Source organism: Endocarpon pusillum (assembly GCF_000464535.1).
Source record: "Endocarpon pusillum Z07020 unplaced genomic scaffold scaffold2751, whole genome shotgun sequence".
Classification (NCBI taxonomy): Eukaryota; Fungi; Ascomycota; class Eurotiomycetes; order Verrucariales; family Verrucariaceae; genus Endocarpon; species Endocarpon pusillum.
This window is the reverse complement of record NW_006916233.1, coordinates 19,587-37,702: the sequence shown is the minus strand read 5'-3', so window position 1 is coordinate 37,702 and position 18,116 is coordinate 19,587. Positions and strand designations below refer to the sequence as shown.

Here is an 18,116-nt window from a genome sequence, read left to right as displayed (position 1 = left end):
CTGATTGATACTCTCGGTGGCCTATCGCCAATTAACCGATTGACTAGTGCTTTGCTATCGTTGCTGGGGTGCCGGTAGTAGGCCGGCAGAAGAGCCATCTCCAAGTGAGCCTGACCCTAGTAAATTAATTAAAGTGATTTAAGTCTCTTTTTTTAAAGCTGCTTTAAAAAGTCGCTTATACGTCTTTATAGTTCATTAAAGATAGTTAAATGTTTTAAACTTTTTTTTAACAAAGTCGCTGCACGGTGAAACTGTCACTGCACACAATGGTCATACTGAACGAATTGTGGTTGCAATCATGACTTACAGATGGTGGTTCATGAAGGATTTCATCCCCGATCCCAATTAGCAACCAAATCGTTTTAGGTCAGCTTGCATTGAAATACAGCACATCGTAATATTGCGATACCTCTCCTGTGGTGGACAGGTGACGCAAAGCATTTATTTACCAGAAGGTTGGCACTGAGTCCATTCAAGGTTAAGGCGGCTTCCAAACCACTGCATGGGATTCTCTTTGCATGCTTCAGTGTTTGACTATCGTCCAGGTTACTCTAGTTAGCTTGATCGACGGGCAGGACCTCCCGTACCACGTACAAGACACACTGGTGCGACAGGACATTTTGTGATTCAGAAACGCCTGGGGTCCCTTACGTTGGCATCCATTCAGCGTGTTTCAAGAGAATAATTGACCTCGCCAGTGTAGCGGCTGTGGCTGTTACACTCTTGGTGTATATCATGCCGGTGTATTCCGTATCATCAGTCAATTTCTCAAGATGATCTTCAGAGATCACTTCGTTGGAATTGATTCTTGTCCCTTCAAGACCGCAATCAATCTGTATATCGGCTCCTCAGGTTAGATTATCCCTTTCGTCTGTACAGTCAGATAGGTCTGCGAGCTCGGGTTGTGGGCGCCCACAACGCTCGAGCGCCGATACGAAAAACTCTGAGACTGGCTTGAGCGAATGCCCTAATCCGGCTTTGGGTGAAGGCGCCTGGTTCATAGAACTAAAGCTGACCGCCCATCCACACACAAATAACTTAGCCCACATTCGGAAACTGATCGATATGTATGGCACCAAGATCAAGTACTTGCAAGACACTCTGCCATCCCGGGCCCAGGGCGGAATGCCTGAACTGGAGACAGCATGTTCATATCTTGAAATAAATGATGATGAATACAGAAAAACGGTTAGAGCCATGTACCGACTAAAGGGGGAGCAGAGGGGCCAACTGCAGGAGCATATTACCAGGCTTCAAGACAGAAAGAGGAAACTCGAGGAGGCCTTGAGTTACAGTAGACATCATGCGATGTTTCGAGCAAAGATGGAACCTCTCATCAATGATTACGGTAAATTCTCGTTGTAGCGGATGCATGTTACCCGCATATCGCCCGATCACGGAAGCCTCAAGCCAGCCGTAGAATCTTACTGTCGCCTTTCCGCTTCGATAGCACTTTTCACAACACCTAAGGCCTCGCTCATATTCCGCAACGGAGAGGTGGAGAAGCTGCTGCCTTCTAGCAGAGACTATACACTACCACCTTGCTGTGTAAGGTGATTGATCAGTTTCGATCATCGTGATCACGCCACGTGCGCAACAGAAAAGCTCGGATGATTACCCAACCCACCCTTCCACAAGGATGAAAGGGCAATTGGCCATTCCGCCTTGATATGGAGTGTGCAAAATGCTGTTCTGAACTTCGGGTTGCCAGGTCCGGACTTGGAAGAGCGTGCAGTATTGAGAGAGCAGCACCGCTGTGAGAGTAGTGCACGAATATTATGAATGGCGTGTTGTCTTTCAGATGGTCGACTTTGACCGTACCGTGACCGAGTCAATTCTGCTGTTTTGGACACAAAGCAGAGGACCTCCTGTCTGCAAGAGCGAATTGTATAGGGCAGAGCTGAGGTGTTGTGACGACAGTAATAGCTTTCATCAGCTGGCAAACTTGTCATGTTTCCCCTTCACCCGGACATCCAGCACTTCCTCGTGATAGGTTCCATTTCTCCTGGCCTTTTTAAGCCTCTTCACTTCATCATCTTCTAACCTCCTTCCGACGGCCGTCTCCAACTCCCTCCTGCTAATCTTCTCCTTCGCCTTCATTTCCTTGTTGGCCTTTAACCTCGGCTTGAATCGAGCTTGCATCCGTATCCGTAGCATTGAAGCATCAGTAATCCCTTCTCCATCACCTCTGATCTCCCAAGCTTTTTGACTGCCCTCCCTCCTCTCTTCGACAAAGACATACCTAATCTTCTGCTCTTTCTCCTTCCCCTCCCCAGTGCCAGCATCAGTCCCAACCAGGAACCTGCCCTTCCCAACATTCTCTTCAGCATCTGCTACCGAGACCCTAAAGCCCTCACCGACCCCTACCGCAACAGCGTCCGCCCTAAGAAAGCCACCTCGGTCACACCCCAAATATCTCCCACCGGACCCCTTGAAACTCACCAACACATTCCCTCCTCCTGCTCCTGGAATCTGCGTAGCGATCCACACCTGCCTCACGTCATGCGGCTCTGCCGTCGCAGGATCACCCTCGATCAGATTCTCTAGTTGTGAAGTGAAGACCGAGCCCGCGTCGTCGCAGGCAAGTGCACAGGGAGTAGGTTGGGTAGGTAGTACGAAGATAATGGGCCCAGTGAGATCTGTTGGCGCGTCGGCGGTGACCCAAGTGTCGTCTTCCACTGGGGCGTTGACATCTGCTGGAGTTGACGGTGCGGACGTGGTTAGGGTGGTTGAAGGAGGGCCATCTAGGGCGTCATGGTGAAGGCCGGCGGCAGCGGCTTTGCGCTTCTTAGAGGACGAGGACTTCTTGTCGCCCTTGAAGGCTAGGGGCTTGATAGGCATTTTTGCTCAACTGGTGTGCGGCGAGTGTGCCTGAACATAAAGTACATAATAGTGATTGGACCGCGAAACATGTTCACATCTTCCGCACTGTAGGGCTGACTGTATGGCTAAGCCAGATCTGGTAGTAGCCGGAAGCAGTTCTTGGCCTGCATGGTGGTGGCGCCAAGGATATTTCTTGCTTGTCGCTCTTCAGCCGCCAGTAATATCACCATTGCAGCCTGTTCTTCAGATTTCACAATGCTTCAGACCACTCAATAATGTCCTGATAGTATCCAGTCATATCTTTCATCATGTGGCTGTTACTGAACTCGATTCACACAGAACCGTGCTCCGATGAACCCTCTTGCTTCGTGGGCAAGACTTGTTGCCGTCGCGAGAGGCTGGGCGGGCTGCCAATATCCATGAACATGCTCCGCCCAACCCAATGCGGTATAAAGAGAGGGATCAAGCACAGAATTATTTGGAGACTGAACATTCGGAGGGAGAAGCAACACGCCCAGATGCCGCAAACATGCATGATGACTATGAAAGCCCTCCACCAGTGAGGTCTCCGCAGCAGGAGTGGCTTGCTCAACGATCAGTCCATGCCGGTGCTCGACAGTCAAGCTTCTGGAGAACCACTCATTCGGTCTCCAGACTCTGATCGACAGAGAGCTTGCCTTCATCATCGACATTGGTTGAATCTGGTCGCCAAATTCCCCCTTCCTTGTTTAGAAATCTACTTGCTGAGGAAATTGGAGCTAACTAATCAGTAGCCAAGTGTTACCCGCTTTGCAGAATGATCGTGAACCTTTGCTTCATATAGTTGCCAGTCTCTGCTAGTGTTGCTTTTCCGCTGTTTTGTTCCACTTGCTTGTCATACGCTCACTTCCCAATTTTCATACCGTTTGACCGTCTAACTGCCAGTTATCTCGAATAATCTCATAAACCTTCTAGCTTCGCGCACTGTGAGTTTCGAGAAGTGAGAAGCCTCTAGCTGACGAAAGTATGGGGCGATGAAACTGATGAGGAACCAGGGCCCTCAACCAAAACGTCATACCCAAATGGAGGTCCAAATACGTTGACTACAGAGGCAAGTGCTTTGCCGTTGTCGATGATGCGGCCTTACTGACCACCAACAGCTCAGCTTGAGGAAACTGAAAGCTATTCGTCCAGCGCATCAGTCAATCCCCGCTAGTTAACTATTTGCTCATAATCGATCAAACCATTCTTAGCGTATCGGAGCCAGCGGCTGTAGACTCGTCGCATCTCGAATCTACGCAGCTGAGCAATATTCGCAGAAAATCGGCCTATACTCTCTCAAACACTCAGCAGCTCCCGCAGTATCACCAGACCAGCATTCGGATGATGCAGCTGGTCAAGGCTCCCAAGATTCTAACGCCGCTTCAGTCCGAGCTGGCACCAGTTCCACAGGACCAGAACATGGCTGAGGCAACAATGGTATATATCTGGTTGAAGTCGAAATCAACCGAAATCAACCGAAATCAACCGAAATCGGCTCGAACAGAAATCTTATGCTGATCATCGAGACCGTGAGGCAAGGAAATTATGTGATGATGGAACAGGCAGGCCGGGCTAAAGAGCACCTATCTCTGAGACACCCAAAACGGAAGCTTTCTCAATCGAGGACATTACTGCGCCAGCACTGATATCAACGATAGAGCGGAGGTCAAAAGGTAGATACTAACACTTTCCTACCAGAAGGTGGCGTATGCGCTGTGTTTTGCCACACTCTCTGGCGCTGTAAGGTCCTTCTTACCTGGATCCTCCCTTCTTCTCGCTTCTTCAAAATCACCTAAAATACCGGTGAGGCTCCGTACAACTCTACATATCAACAACAGTCTCCCAGTTAAAGTGAAGAACATGTCCGGGACGACGCTGGCAGTTGAGTGGGACTTTATGAATGAACAGAAGGCAAGCTGTCCTTTAACGTACTAAGAGCAAGCCTGTAGAATTCTCAGTTGGGAAAACGGATATAACAGGCCTTGGATGACGAGTGTGAGCGGCATAGGGAAGGCTTTGTTTGCATCATCACTCATTTGGGAAGCATCGCTCGGCGCTCCGTGTACTTAGTTCTTGGACATTGAGACATCCTCCCGAGGACTCTCCTCGATAACCTCCCGAGATGTCTCTAACCCATCCTCTCCGCGTGGTTGAGATCGCCGCGAACCGGGGAGGATACCAGGCACCACTACCTGATCGTTCCACTAACGCGGTCTCCTGTTCCTAATTTTCCTTGGCGGCTCGTTGTCACTTCGAGGCCTGGGTCCTGAGGGCGAGCAAGGCTCGGTCAACCGAGTCCAATCGTCTCCCCTGTGGCTGCTGCCTAGCTTCATGCTCCGCGCGTTGGCCACGGTTGGTATTAACAGCCATGAAGCCGCCTTGTCGTCGAGTTGGCGGTTTTCGTGTAAACTTATCTCTGTTAGGGGCCAGCTTTCCCCTGGCCGGCTTGCTTTGCCCGTATGGATTCTTTGGTCTCTGCGCCGGCTCGGAAAGCTTCTTCCTTTTTGGTGGGGCCGCATCCACCGCGGTCGGGTCCATTGTGTTCTGAACCCTCTTGCGGTTGGCATTCTGCTTCTTCTCCTCTTTCTGTTGCATCAGTTCTTTATAGTAACGCGCAAATGCAGGACGATTCGGATGCTGTATTGGTCCCCAGACAGGTGCAGCGTATCGGTCCTCGTCGAAGGCAAAAAGTGCTAGGTATCGATCGTCCCACCCGAACTCCTGCATGTGAGGCCCAAGCGGCATATTATTGATTTCGTTCTCCTTGAAAAACAGCTTGGGCAATTGATAGGTATTTTTCGCGTGCGTCACGGGATCAGTCGCCCCGCGAGTAATCTTAGCAACCTCAGTCTCATACTCTTTTATCTTTGCTCCAGTCACTTCCAGTATCTGCTCCACGGTTGGTCGGAGGCTAGGTTTCAAGTTCAAGCATCGCCGAACAAGGTGCCTAAGCTCATAGCTATACTCTGGATCCTTCTTGGTCACCAAATTGGGTATTGTGTTTCGACCCCAAGCGTTGTACTCGTCTTCTGTCACTGCATTCACGTGATCAGAAAAGACTTTAGCCTCCTGATGCGTCAGCAGTTCGTGCATCGTCAACCCAAAACCCCAAACGTTGTGCGAAGAGTCGACCTTCCGATTGCTGTAGTCGGGCTTGCCTTCAGCATCTTTGTAGTCGCTGCTTGTAGCGCCATCAATATCAAAAGGGGGATCTTCCCACTCCTTGTACTTATCTCTATATTCTTTAGCACGGGATTCCTGGAAGAGTCAGTGACACTAAACTAGAAAGATGATCTTGGGACGGATTGAACGTAGCAGAAGCCCGAATCCGGCTGACGCTCCTTTCGTTCTGGGCAGATATCAGACTCTGGGCTGGAGGTTCACTTACGGGAGGAAGGTACCATGCTGTACCGTTCTTCACAAAACTCTGAGGATTTCTAGGGTCGAGGTGATTCGTCAGACTAGCCAGTCCAAAGTCCCCAACCTTCACGACAGGATACACGTGCCATGGAGATTTAGGGTGTGCGTGATACCCGAGGAATACTGGTATGGGACGTGTTAGTGGGGTGTAACGTATGAAAATATGGGTTAAAATAAGATAAGTCCGCGAGGCGCCATCTTGCAGTCCATTACTCAACATTGCCAGTGCAGCTCCTTGGACAGCTGGCACAATCTCAGCATCATGAAGCTGATTCGTCGCCATCGGAAGTCTCCGAAGTTTTTGATGATATCCATCGTATCGCATCTCTTACACACGGAATCAAGAGATAGGGAGGTACTTACTGTTGGGCGGTTTGATATCCGAATGTATGAGAACGCAAGGAATTGTAGGAGCGGATTCCATGTTGAGTTCTCTGAATTTCCCATTTTTCATAAGCCTAGCAACCTCCGCCATTGAATGGAATGTTCTCCATAAGAATGCTTCAGGAAGGTAGGTGCTATACAAGATGTCAGCATTTCTACGAGACAGGAGGTTGAGGTGTACACACCCCCATGCTTTATATCGACTCTTCAGGCGACCAAGATCCCCGTAGGGACAATATTCGAAATAGAATCTCCAGGTCGCCCCCGTGTTTTCCGGGTCGATCAGACACCTGAAGGCCTTCATGAAGACTATATAATCTGAGTTCATGTGATTCAGCTGATACATGATGGCACCTTCTCTTGCATTGTGTTGCTGGTCCGGCAATGCCAATGAGAGGTCCCACTTTGACTGTTTCAGAGCAGTTTCCTCCACCACGTTGCCGAGGGAATCTCGTTTCTCCCACACTGCAACTCCTCCAAAGCCACCCTTTCCCAGAGGCCGCACAGGGAACCATTGATGGTCGGTTTCTCGTGAAAGCCCGAAGCGAGACCGGAGGAAATTGCTCATCTCAGGGAAGAGCGAAATACGTGTCTGCGTCGTCTGGTCAAGATGACTTGCTGGTTCCATAGGATCTCTGGTCTGGACTCTCTCTCCGGGGAGAGTTGCTTGCCACCACATCTCCCAACGCTCACGAAAGGTCTTTGGGAGTCTGGGAGGCATTCTGCTTGTACGTCAGACATGGACAATTGCGGACAGGCAACTATAAGAAACGACAAGATTCTGCTACCCGAGCTTAGATGCAATAAGATTGACTTGGGGGGCATCAGCATACAGGGAAGTAGCGATAGGGGACAATTGAGTGGGAAAACCCAGATTACGATGAACAGACAAAGCGTCTAATAGGTGCTTTGTTCGGAAATGGACAGAGTGTCAGTGCTGCCATATTGGCACATAGCACCATTCCATCCCAGGCACTGCTTCGCGCGAGATCTCGCTCCGGCAATTGCAGTCCAAGAACCCATTACGAGTTCCGTTCAAGCAGAAGACATCCAAGCTTGATGAAGAATCACTTGGACAATCCAGGCAGGTATCAGAAGCAAGTTTTTCACAGCAGGTACTTAGACACACTAAGCGACACCTTGGGTCCGATGGTCCTTGGGTCTGTGCAGTTGGCCGCATTTGGCCCACCTGGCAGAGTCAGAGCAAGGAGGCCGCAATAATGAGGACAATGATGATGACAGGATTTTACCCATCCATCCTTTCTTGGCCGCATTGGGAGACTCGGAGCACAATCATCAACCATCAATCATCAATTTGAACTGTAGCCACGCCGGAAACGAATCATCCATTCTTTCGTGATTTGGGAAAGCTATTCCTGTTAGGAAAATCATGGCGCCGATGGAAAATCAAGATTGTCTACAGAGTCGTGCCCCAAAAGTAGTGAAATACGCTAAGGATACTGTATGTGTCAAGAGGTACACTCTTGGCAATAATGTCATTTGACTCCTCTGTAAGCTGTGACCCCTGGAATGCTTAGAATGAGACAGCGTATTCCAACTACCTTTGGGGCACCACTCTGTAGTCAATGCGCTTTGGAGGTGTACGCACGTGCCTTGAGATCTTACCTAAAGGCGGCCGCTCTAAACTGTGATGAAATCAATGTCACAACGTAACACACTTCGGAAACACCTCTACATCTCAAATGCTATCGGTCACTCAATTGAATTCTTACGAGTGGGTACTAGGCAGAATCATTACCTAACCAAGTCGCTTTGTCCGCTGCTGTCTTGTACTCTGCCACAGTATTTCTGACTTTCTGTCCTGTTCTCAATGTGATTTGCACCTGGACACACTTCTCCTTCTTTATTCTAGCCTGGCGACAGATACTGGCAGCATTATCCGCGCTCCAACTATATTGCGATCTATCCGCTGTCCTTGATATCATGATATCTACAAGGGACAAATTCTGCTATGCTGATACCTCGTTTGTAAAGGAACGGGGCCACGCATGATGCTCAGACCACAATAGAGAGCTAATCACCCGTGGAACTGTTGCTTACACAAATCGTATTTGGTGACCTAGGTCTGTCAAGGTGCTACATATCAAGCCATGCTTATGCGCTATCAAGATCTGATAGAGTAGCCGAGATGCATGCGACCTTGAAAACAGACATTGGTATCTCTCATCACAACAAAGGATCACGAGTAACAAGAGACTGATGCACACTCATTGCCCTGAAAGATGGTTAACATTACACCCAAGGGCAGCTATCCACCAAGGGACTCTTTTATTTACCAAAGACGTTCCCGACTACCAGGTGATTGGTCTCTGAGGCGCTTGATCTCTTTCGTACAGAATAGGTCGGACAGCACATTTTGATCCTTCAATCCATGGAGTCATTTCGTCGCATTCCCCCTTGTGAGCTCGAACGCTCGAGAGAGACAGGATCTGAATACAGTCGTCTGAATCCAACCACATATTATGGGTCTACTCGTGTACTTTGTGAGTACGAAGTCAAACTCGGTCATAATTATGCTGGAATTCTGGGCCCTGCTCATTCCCTCTGAATGTCTTACCGTAGAATGTGTGGAATGTGCAAGTCTCAACCTTAAGCCAGCCTTTCCTTGGTCTATCCTCCCTTGCATTATGTACCGAAGTACGGATCTCGAACTGGAGGCTCGAATTCCAGCACGAAAAGGCTACCAGCCATTGCGGGAGGTATAAGTCTCCTTGGAGGCAGTGTCGAGGAATCTGGTGAGCTGAACACCAGAAAATGGCTCACTTACGCTCAGTCTCGGTCCTGATATTCTTATTCCTACAGTTTACATTGTGCACGTCTCATGCATACCAACACCGTCATTTGCGGCGCACACTGCTCCATCAGAATCAAAGGCATTCGGTCGGCGGTGACAAGTCCCAGCACTCCAACACGCAGCAACAGCGCATCATAAATCTACAAGCACAGATTGACGCAAAGCTCACCGTGAGAGATTCTGCAATCCGGTTACTAGATGGGGAAGGCTCAGCGAGAAAGAAGAGATGGGGGCACCGCCACCATCATCGTGACCACCACAGTGGCAATTCCACCAGTGATTCAGTTGGCTTCACCCTTGAACAACTACAGCAGACGCTCGAGGATCTCAATGAAACAATACAGTCGCTTTATGAACTTCTGTCGTCGAGCCTTGGAGGACAATCCCAAACTACGACCTTACCTGCCACAGCCATCTCAACATCAACGCAATACTACACAATCCCCACTCCAGCAGGTCCATCTACTACGATTTACCCTATACCAGCAAGCTCGAGCGGAAATGCAACCTCATCTTCCAGCTTCAACGATGCTGCTGCTTCAGCCTCTTCCACTTTTATATCCACCACTTCCACCGCCACTCGTTACTCTTTTGACCCGATGTCAACTTCCAATGTAGCTGTTTACTATGGTCAAACCGATCAGACCTCCAGGGTCCCACTCTCAACCGTCTGCGATGACCCCGATGTCGATATAATCATCCTGGCTTTCGTCAACAAGCTGTCCACCGGCCCGGCTAGCTATCCAACCCTCAACATGGGGCCTCGTTGCTGGGCAGCCAGCTCTGCTCAAGTAAATGAGGGTGCCACTGGTCTCATCGATTGCGTCAGTGATGGCTTTGCACGACAGGTCAAGACCTGTCAAGAAAGTGGGAAGAAGGTGTTATTGAGTATTGGTGGTGCGGTAGACTATAGTGAAACGACGATCGATAGCGAAGAGGACGCCGTGAGAATCGCAGACAACATTTGGAATCTCTTCGGAGCAGGAGGAATGGACAACGAGACCATCATGGCTATACGACCATTTGGTGATGTTATCCTTGACGGCTTTGACATTGGTAAGCACAGCTCATCGCCCAATTTCTTATTCTCGAGACCTTCTCTGATCCTTCCTCCACATCCACAGACAACGAAGACGGCTCCACCCTGTACTGGCCAACCCTGATCTCCACCCTCCGAACCTATTTTGAAACCTCGCAACCCTCCTACCCGAAGCCCTACTACCTATCCGCAGCCCCTCAATGTCCCCGCCCCGACGCTTCCATCCCTCTCTCCTCTATGCGCACCGCCATCGACTTTATCTTCGTCCAATTCTACAACAACCCTTCTTGCAACCTCAATTCGCCCGGTTTCCTCGCGGCCCTGCAAGCCTGGTCTGATGACCTCTCTGCAACCAATCTCTCCTCCTCCTCTCACTCATCCTCCTCCTACTCCTCCGGATTCATCGATGCCGGGAACGGTGTCACCAGTCCGAGGATGTACGTGGGTGCGCCGGCGTTCCCCGCCGCGGGAAGTGGTTGGGTCGGCGGACAGCAGTTCAGCGAGCTGATGGAGGAGGTGAAGGAGGTTGGGTTGGGCAATCTGGGTGGAGTCATGTTCTGGGACGGCGCGTATGGGGTGTTGAGCGCGAGGGACGATGGCGTGTATGGTCGGAGTGGGGTTGGGGAGAGTTATATGGCTTTGGTCAAGGATGCCTTGGAGCAATGACTCTTAGCAGGGATTTGGCTTGGACGGGATGGATGCGCAATGAATGGAGTTTCTTCGGGTCTCAAATGGATCCATGCGGGTGCAGAGGATGTTCTATCATCTTGCACACATTGGAGGGGAGGAATCATCCGCTGCGCATTCTGATATCGAAATGAATGAAGAACTTGATCGCCTTCCTACTGCTACTGTACTGCATAGACGCCTCTGTGAGCCAAGCCGGGTGGAGAAATTTCACCAGCTCGAAATGCCCATCATTTCATTTGCTCAACTCCTTGCTTATCATATCGTCCTCACTTTCTCGACCCCCATTTCTCCTGTACCACACCCGACCCCGGACAGGATCCAGTACAGCAGAGCACACTCTTATATTCGGTTGTCCTTCATCGTCATCATTTAACCTTTCTTCCTTCCTTCCTTCCTTCCTTCCTCCCTTCCTCCCTTCCTCCCTTCCTCCCTTCCTCCCTTCCTCCCTTCCTCCCTTCCTCCCTTCCTCCCTTCCTCCCTTCCTCCCTTCCTCCCTTCCTCCCTTCCTCCCTTCCTTCAGTCGCAGATCAGCACAGCCCTGTTGAGCCCGCTGAGGGGGTACCAAGGAATCCGAAAACCCAATGCGTACTAGTATTTACCGCTCAAGATCTACCCCGGCTCAGCTAACGTCCATCACACGTATGTCCAGATGATAATTGTTCGCTACCCGGGAAGGAGGTAGTTCATCCCTCCACCTTGTCTTCTGATAAATTACGGATCGATGTGGTGCGCCTGCAAATTGAGTCATCTTCTCTCGGGTTTCGTATGAGGGTTTATATATTCGGAGGGCCTCGAGCGCCTGCGGGTACTGGTGGCAGTTGGTACAGTCTGTGATATTTTCGATAAAGAACTGGATATCAGCGGATTTGGGGATGGAGAGCTGGTTAGTTGAGAGAGAGAGCGAGCGAGAGAGAGAGAGAGAGAGAGAGAGAGAGAGAGAGAGAGAGAGAGAGAGAGAGAGAGAGAGAGAGAGAGAGAGAGAGAGAGAGAGAGAGAGAGAGAGAGAGAGAGAGAGAGAGAGAGAGAGAGAGAGAGAGAGAGAGAGAGAGAGAGAGAGAGAGAGAGAGAGAGAGAGAGAGAGAGAGAGAGAGAGAGAGAGAGAGAGAGAGAGAGAGAGAGAGAGAGAGAGAGAGAGAGAGAGAGAGAGAGAGAGAGAGAGAGAGAGAGAGAGAGAGAGAGAGAGAGAGAGAGAGAGAGAGAGAGAGAGAGAGAGAGAGAGAGAGAGAGAGAGAGAGAGAGAGAGAGAGAGAGAGAGAGAGAGAGAGAGAGAGAGAGAGAGAGAGAGAGAGAGAGAGAGAGAGAGAGAGAGAGAGAGAGAGAGAGAGAGAGAGAGAGAGAGAGAGAGAGAGAGAGAGAGAGAGAGAGAGAGAGAGAGAGAGAGAGAGAGAGAGAGGTCTATAGCGCACGTCCGTGACGCGGCCAGAGGAGGGCAGAGTATGGTAGAGGTAGGGAAAGAAGAGCCGCGTATGTACGCTCCTAAGATCAGAAACGGGGTACAGAGCGTCCTGTTTGCAAGAAACAAGAAAGAAGAGGCAGCAGCAGCAGCAGCAGCAGTAGTGGTGGTGGTCAACAGAGACGGAATGATGAACACGGACTAGATCCGTCCGACTTCTTCTTTCCCTGCAAAGAAAAGAAAAGGTACAATTAATCCTTCGAATAATTACGATTTCCCACCTAACAGTGGCATTCGCCCCATCGCTATCCGCACATGCCGTCCTTTTTTACTTCTTTCTTTCTATCTTTATCTCACGCCGTCTGCTTGCCCAGGATTCACAATACATAAAAAGACCCGCAGGGTTTGTAATCTGAGAAGAGAAAAGGAGGATGAGCCTGCGTTGTTCTTCCAAAAAAAAAAACACGACAGCACAAACATCCTTCGGGGTATGGTCTCGACGAAAATGTAAAATTGATAGTGTTCCAAAGGACGTGACAACGCCCTGGATATGCAACAACATGTGGAAAGAGTCAACTCGCCACGAGCTGCTTGAACCTTCCAGGCGAGAAGGATCCATACAATGTATGCCAGCCTAGAAAACAAAGGCGCTGTCCATGCTAATTAGGTCTTCGACGGGTATCGCTAGGAAATTCCAGGCTAGAGTTTCGCTGCTTCCTTCTTTCCATGTGTACGAATCCAGTGCGCGATGTATTGAGCTCCATTGATGCTTGACGATCACGAGCTGAGCCGTCATCCATGTCCCTTGTTTGAGCCTTTAGATGAGATGCTTTTAATACCAACAAAGAATCGAACAAAAGCCTTGGCTGCCAGCGCAAAAGGCCATGATGCCGCCTAGACTATAATGCAACATCCAGCACCAGGCTCACGTCGCGGACTTGAGCTCCAGCAAGATCTTCGAGGACAGGTATTAAGTCCAACAGCTCGTTGTCGTGCGCATCGGAGAACCAGCTGCTGATAGGAACAGCATGTTGAGGATGGAAGATATATGATGTTGGTGAGTTGTCAATAATGATTGTTTCGCGAAGGTCGCGCCCGACTTGAGAGAGGTCCTGCCCTTGTATTAGCAAACGACAGCCCTATAACATGCTAGGCTTCACCCTACCTTGACATAATTGCCTTGATGATTGTAGCAGCTCTCCCGAAAGAGTCGGTGATGCACAACATGATGGATATCGAGTTGATCTAGTAAGGGATCGCCGTATTTGGAGACGGACGCAGTGAACACGACCACTTCGTAGAGTTCTCCAACTCTCTTCATGAAAGCATCCACACCTGGTCTCTTTATGACGTACACATTATGGTATTGCCCTTCAATCTCAACGGGAATGGTAAAGTCGGCCTGATTTAGGATTTTGAAGCTGCTGTGTACTAGTGTTTCATCCAGATCAAGGACTAGACATTTGCGTCCCTGTAGATGTGGCTGTATTGGTGGGAGAAGCCAGATTTCCTTCTCCTGTGACGAGCTGGGCACTGCTGGCGCTTCTCTATTGATCACCTGGGATTGTCGCTGTTCCAAAGGAGGAGGTGGGGGTAGCTCGGTTTTCTGTGCTTCGACCTTTGGCAGAGCTGGAGATGTTGTGGTTTCATGCTCAGCTACCTCTTTCTCTTGTGATGGCGCGTCCGGCATATCAACGTCACTATTTCTTTTACTCTGGTCCGGTGTCCAGTCCGGAGTCGGACTTACTTCCTCCTGGCCAACTATAGGGGTTGGTGCTTGCACGTTCACAGCAGGAGCTTTTGGAGCACCTGGGTCGAGATGAGAGGGACCGGAGAAGGCTGGGCATCAGGAACAGGGGCTGATAATGGTTGATCTCGTAAGTTGCCAGAAGTGTCCACAGTTTCGGTCGCGACGACTGGTCCGGACGGAACGATCGGTTTCTCTCGAGAGCTCTCGCTCGGACTTATCCGTGGCGGGTTGCCATCACATTGCTTCTTCTCCTCTGCGACCGGGATTTCCTGCTTCTCAGTTTCTTCTCTGCTGCTTTGCTTCTCCTCAGAAGTGTCTTTGGCCACATTTTCCCTGAATTCTCTGTATTGTTCATAGCGCTCGTTTTCTCGGCTTGGCTGTCTGGTCTCTGCCGCACAGGCTGTAATTTGGACTTCTTGGCCGGTAATGCTTGATCATCGATATCCATGGTATTTGTGTTATGATGGCCGCTGCAGCAATTGAGGAATGATAAGAAACCAAAGGTGCCCTTCTTTTCTACGCCCGTAGCCCCATCTGACTGTGCAACGGCTGGCGCTGGCGGAGCTCCCCTGCCAGCATCGAGACTCCTCTGCTCCTTTGATGCCCGCCGGCTGCTGGACTTGCTCACATCCCTTTTCTTGCCCAATATGCTCCTTTTTGAATTACGTCCAACGCTTGTGGAGTCATCTGTGACAGTCGCACCGGTTAATGGAGGAGAGGTAGATGAAGGCTCCTGCTTTGTCTGAGAGGTTGTCCTCGATGGAACATTCAGAAGAGAGTTTTTCTTCTGGGCCTTCTCGGACACCTGGGCCCCTGGCTGCGCGATGTTCTCCTTAGTAAATGAAGCTGACGGTCCCTCATTAGATGATACTTGTTGAGCGGGATCGGAGGTAGTTATCGCGGACTGTACATTATCTGGGTAAACGTCATATATCAGCAACAAAGCCAGAAGCCCAGATCCGTCTGCAGCAAGGACAGCGACGTCTAATGGCCGACGGAAATACGTACCAGGTAAGACAGGGGTAGAAGAGGTAGTGGCAGATGTTTCCTGAGCAGCCGGCAGACCAGGTTCTTTACCGGACGTCGCGGCGCTCATGAGGGGCAGTTATTGGCCTCAGAGAGGCCGTCGTATATCGTTATGCACGCTGGCGGTGTTGTAGATGATCAATGCAACTGTCCTCGAGTGGTGTGATAGACAATCGAGTATCCAAGTTGGAACGGGCTGGGATGGTCGCCAAGGAACGTGGGCTGCTCGCGCAGGAAGCGTGGCTGTGGGTTATGACTGTCGCATGAATGATGTTGTCATCCAGCATCCAAGAAGTATAAGAGATGCAGCGCCTGCGGGATCGAGGGAGGGCAATGAAAGGCCGGGGGCTGAGTTGTGGTGGTGGTTGTAGTAGTGAGTGCGAGTTTGGGTAGATGAGCCTGGGACTTGGGATACAGCCACTAAGTTGGCGGAGTCCTTTCCGAAGTTGGCAGTAGCAGTCGTGAGGCGTGGATTTGGGATGGGGCGGGTGGGAGGAAGCAAGTCGCTTGCCTCGTTACCGCTTAGCGCTGCTTAGGGCCACTTCGCCTCGGCGCAAAAGGAAATTACCCTCTACATAGCTTGGTACTTGGGGTAGGAAATTACTCTGTACTACTCCGTACCTGCTACCTTCAACCATGGATGAGGCTGAGCTGCCCTGGGCTCCTCAGGAGGATGGCGTCCTCATCACAACACTACTACCGAGTACTCGGGTGCCAATTGACTGCGAATTAGAGCCAGATCTTGCTTGTCCCGCAACGACTCTTGACTCGAGAAAAGCAGCTCTTTCGGGTCCAAGGTACTCCGTAGTTATATTTCATTAACAACCCTCGGCCCCAACCGACGGAAGAGCTCCTGTCATGGACCAGAGGACCCAGATCTAACCCGAATAGCCGTCGTTGTGTGACAAAGCTGCATGTGTTTGCTTCATCTGCGGTCAGAATACGACGACCTAGGTGTCCCCAGAACAACCCGGTAAGCTGATGGTGAATTATGCATGTAAACTTTACCATTTGCGCATCACCTCTTTCCAGATTACCAAGGCAAAGTAACGGCTTGAATAATGATAGCCGAGCAGACCGACGTTCATGATATCTCTCCTCTTCACTGTAAGCCAGCCCCCCCAACCTCCTTCTTTGATGGTCCCCGCTGTGGCGCTTAGTTTGAGCTCCTCCCTAGGGACTCCAGATTCTGAAGTGTGGCATGGTCACACATACGCCACAAGGATTGCCGCCCGAGCATTTGGAAGGCTTGCAAACCTGGGGCCGATTCTGTTTGTAGGCTTGGCCTACATTGCAATATCGTGCATGCTAAATTAAATGCATAACGGGCCTCAGAACGAGCTCACACACCATCAACCATGACAGCGTAACCGAAGAGATGCCTCTTCATCGCTTCGCGTCAGACTCAATAGGCGTCCCTCCCAAGGGTGATAAGCTTTAACTACAGAAAACAGTAATTCAAGATGGTGGTAGCAATAGCTCTAATCCACCACAGGTAAGGCGCTCTTGTTGCCAAGGTACAGGGGTCTGAGAACGTCCTGGTTATGCCAAATTCCAATCGTGTCCTCTGAGCGAGGATTGGGACCGCAGACAAGATCGTGCTTCAACACGAAAAGCTCCTAAATAGCAGAACTCCGTCCTCCTCATCCATTCTACTTTTAATTCCACTTAGACCTTACTGCTTACTTGAGTTGCCTACAGAGCAGCTTGATAGCACGTCCAAAAATGGTGTGCACCCTTTTGCTGCTCGCCCTTATGCAACACAATTCTGCCGCATTTCGAGGAATAGCACCTTTACAATTTTGCATCAGTTGCATATCTCGTAATTAGTCTAACATGTGTCTCACGTACAGGCCTCTCCCCGACCAGCATCACCTCTGACCTCCGGTCCCGATTCAGGCCCTGATACCCCATCCTCAAAACCCTCATCGAATGCCGCAGCCTCGGGATCAAGCATAGCCCGACCACTTTCGCCGCCAGGAGGACCTCGCGCTGCCATTCGTCGACGTGCCGCAGCAGATCACAAGGACAGTATCAAGAATGCGCGCCCTTCATCGACAAGAGCCGCAGGCGCAGGAGGCAGCTCGGGCACAATGCTGAGGTTATACACCGATGAGAGCCAGGGCTTCCGAGTAGACCCAGTGGTTGTGTTGGTACTGAGCCTGGGTTTTATTATGAGCGTGGTTGCATTACACAGTAAGAGTGCAAGGCCTGCAACTTTGATAAGGAGCTGACCATAGCCCAATAGTCATTGCCAAGATCACGAAGAGATTTTCGTAACCATGTCTAGCCATTTTCTTCGCAAGTTGGGCGGGATAAGAAGCCAAATGGTCAGACGACAAGGGGAAATTTTGTGGCGGTATGGACTTGGGACTGGCTGGAACCAGAAAGGCATGCATTTGTGAGCGTGTAGAGGATCATGGATCAGAGCGCTTTCGATTGGTATGTGGATGGAACTCGGTCTCCATAACATAAGCTTCGTGGCACAACCATGTTGGCTAAGGGCACGCCTTCTCAGGCATTTACCACTAGGCAAGACGACTTCGCGCCAGAAATCGAATCCTAGGCAGCCCTTTTCCTCATAGTACACTTTCAACTATTGCTCTAGGAGCCTGTTCCCTCTGAAAGCCATACGCCGTTCGTATGTAGGGTGCTGCTCTTTCGTCCTGGCCAAGAAGGGGCCGAACGCAATTCTAATCGCTTGTACCGTTCACCCTATTGGCGAATCTCTCCATGTCTCAGCCCCATCTTCTCC

The 18,116-nt window shown here is 50.3% G+C and overlaps 5 protein-coding genes across 5 annotated transcripts; 2 read left to right on the top strand and 3 right to left on the bottom strand.

The window, feature by feature from the left end:
* Window positions 1-1,932: 1,932 nt before the first annotated feature.
* Window positions 1,933-2,841, bottom strand: EPUS_02895 (uncharacterized protein; the record flags this gene model as incomplete). The annotated part of the gene is made up of 1 exon (XM_007803982.1): window positions 1,933-2,841. The coding sequence occupies one exon, from the start codon at window positions 2,839-2,841 to the stop codon at window positions 1,933-1,935; it is 909 nt and encodes a 302-aa protein (XP_007802173.1).
* A 2,250-nt stretch (window positions 2,842-5,091) lies between these two features.
* EPUS_02894 (uncharacterized protein) lies at window positions 5,092-7,369 on the bottom strand (the record flags this gene model as incomplete). The annotated part of the gene is made up of 4 exons (XM_007803981.1): window positions 5,092-6,102; window positions 6,233-6,387; window positions 6,628-6,782; window positions 6,834-7,369. 4 exons carry the CDS (start codon window positions 7,367-7,369, stop codon window positions 5,092-5,094), a joined length of 1,857 nt encoding a protein of 618 aa, XP_007802172.1.
* A 2,054-nt stretch (window positions 7,370-9,423) lies between these two features.
* On the top strand, window positions 9,424-11,168 carry EPUS_02893 (uncharacterized protein; the record flags this gene model as incomplete). Its single annotated transcript, XM_007803980.1, has 2 exons — window positions 9,424-10,519; window positions 10,588-11,168. 2 exons carry the CDS (start codon window positions 9,424-9,426, stop codon window positions 11,166-11,168), a joined length of 1,677 nt encoding a protein of 558 aa, XP_007802171.1.
* Window positions 11,169-13,484: 2,316 nt separating this feature from the next.
* EPUS_02892 (uncharacterized protein) lies at window positions 13,485-15,431 on the bottom strand (the record flags this gene model as incomplete). The annotated part of the gene is made up of 4 exons (XM_007803979.1): window positions 13,485-13,697; window positions 13,751-14,338; window positions 14,395-14,677; window positions 14,749-15,431. 4 exons carry the CDS (start codon window positions 15,429-15,431, stop codon window positions 13,485-13,487), a joined length of 1,767 nt encoding a protein of 588 aa, XP_007802170.1.
* Window positions 15,432-15,997: 566 nt separating this feature from the next.
* On the top strand, window positions 15,998-17,641 carry EPUS_02891 (uncharacterized protein; the record flags this gene model as incomplete). The annotated part of the gene is made up of 4 exons (XM_007803978.1): window positions 15,998-16,158; window positions 16,253-16,334; window positions 17,215-17,557; window positions 17,610-17,641. 4 exons carry the CDS (start codon window positions 15,998-16,000, stop codon window positions 17,639-17,641), a joined length of 618 nt encoding a protein of 205 aa, XP_007802169.1.
* Between the last annotated feature and the right edge of the window lie 475 nt (window positions 17,642-18,116).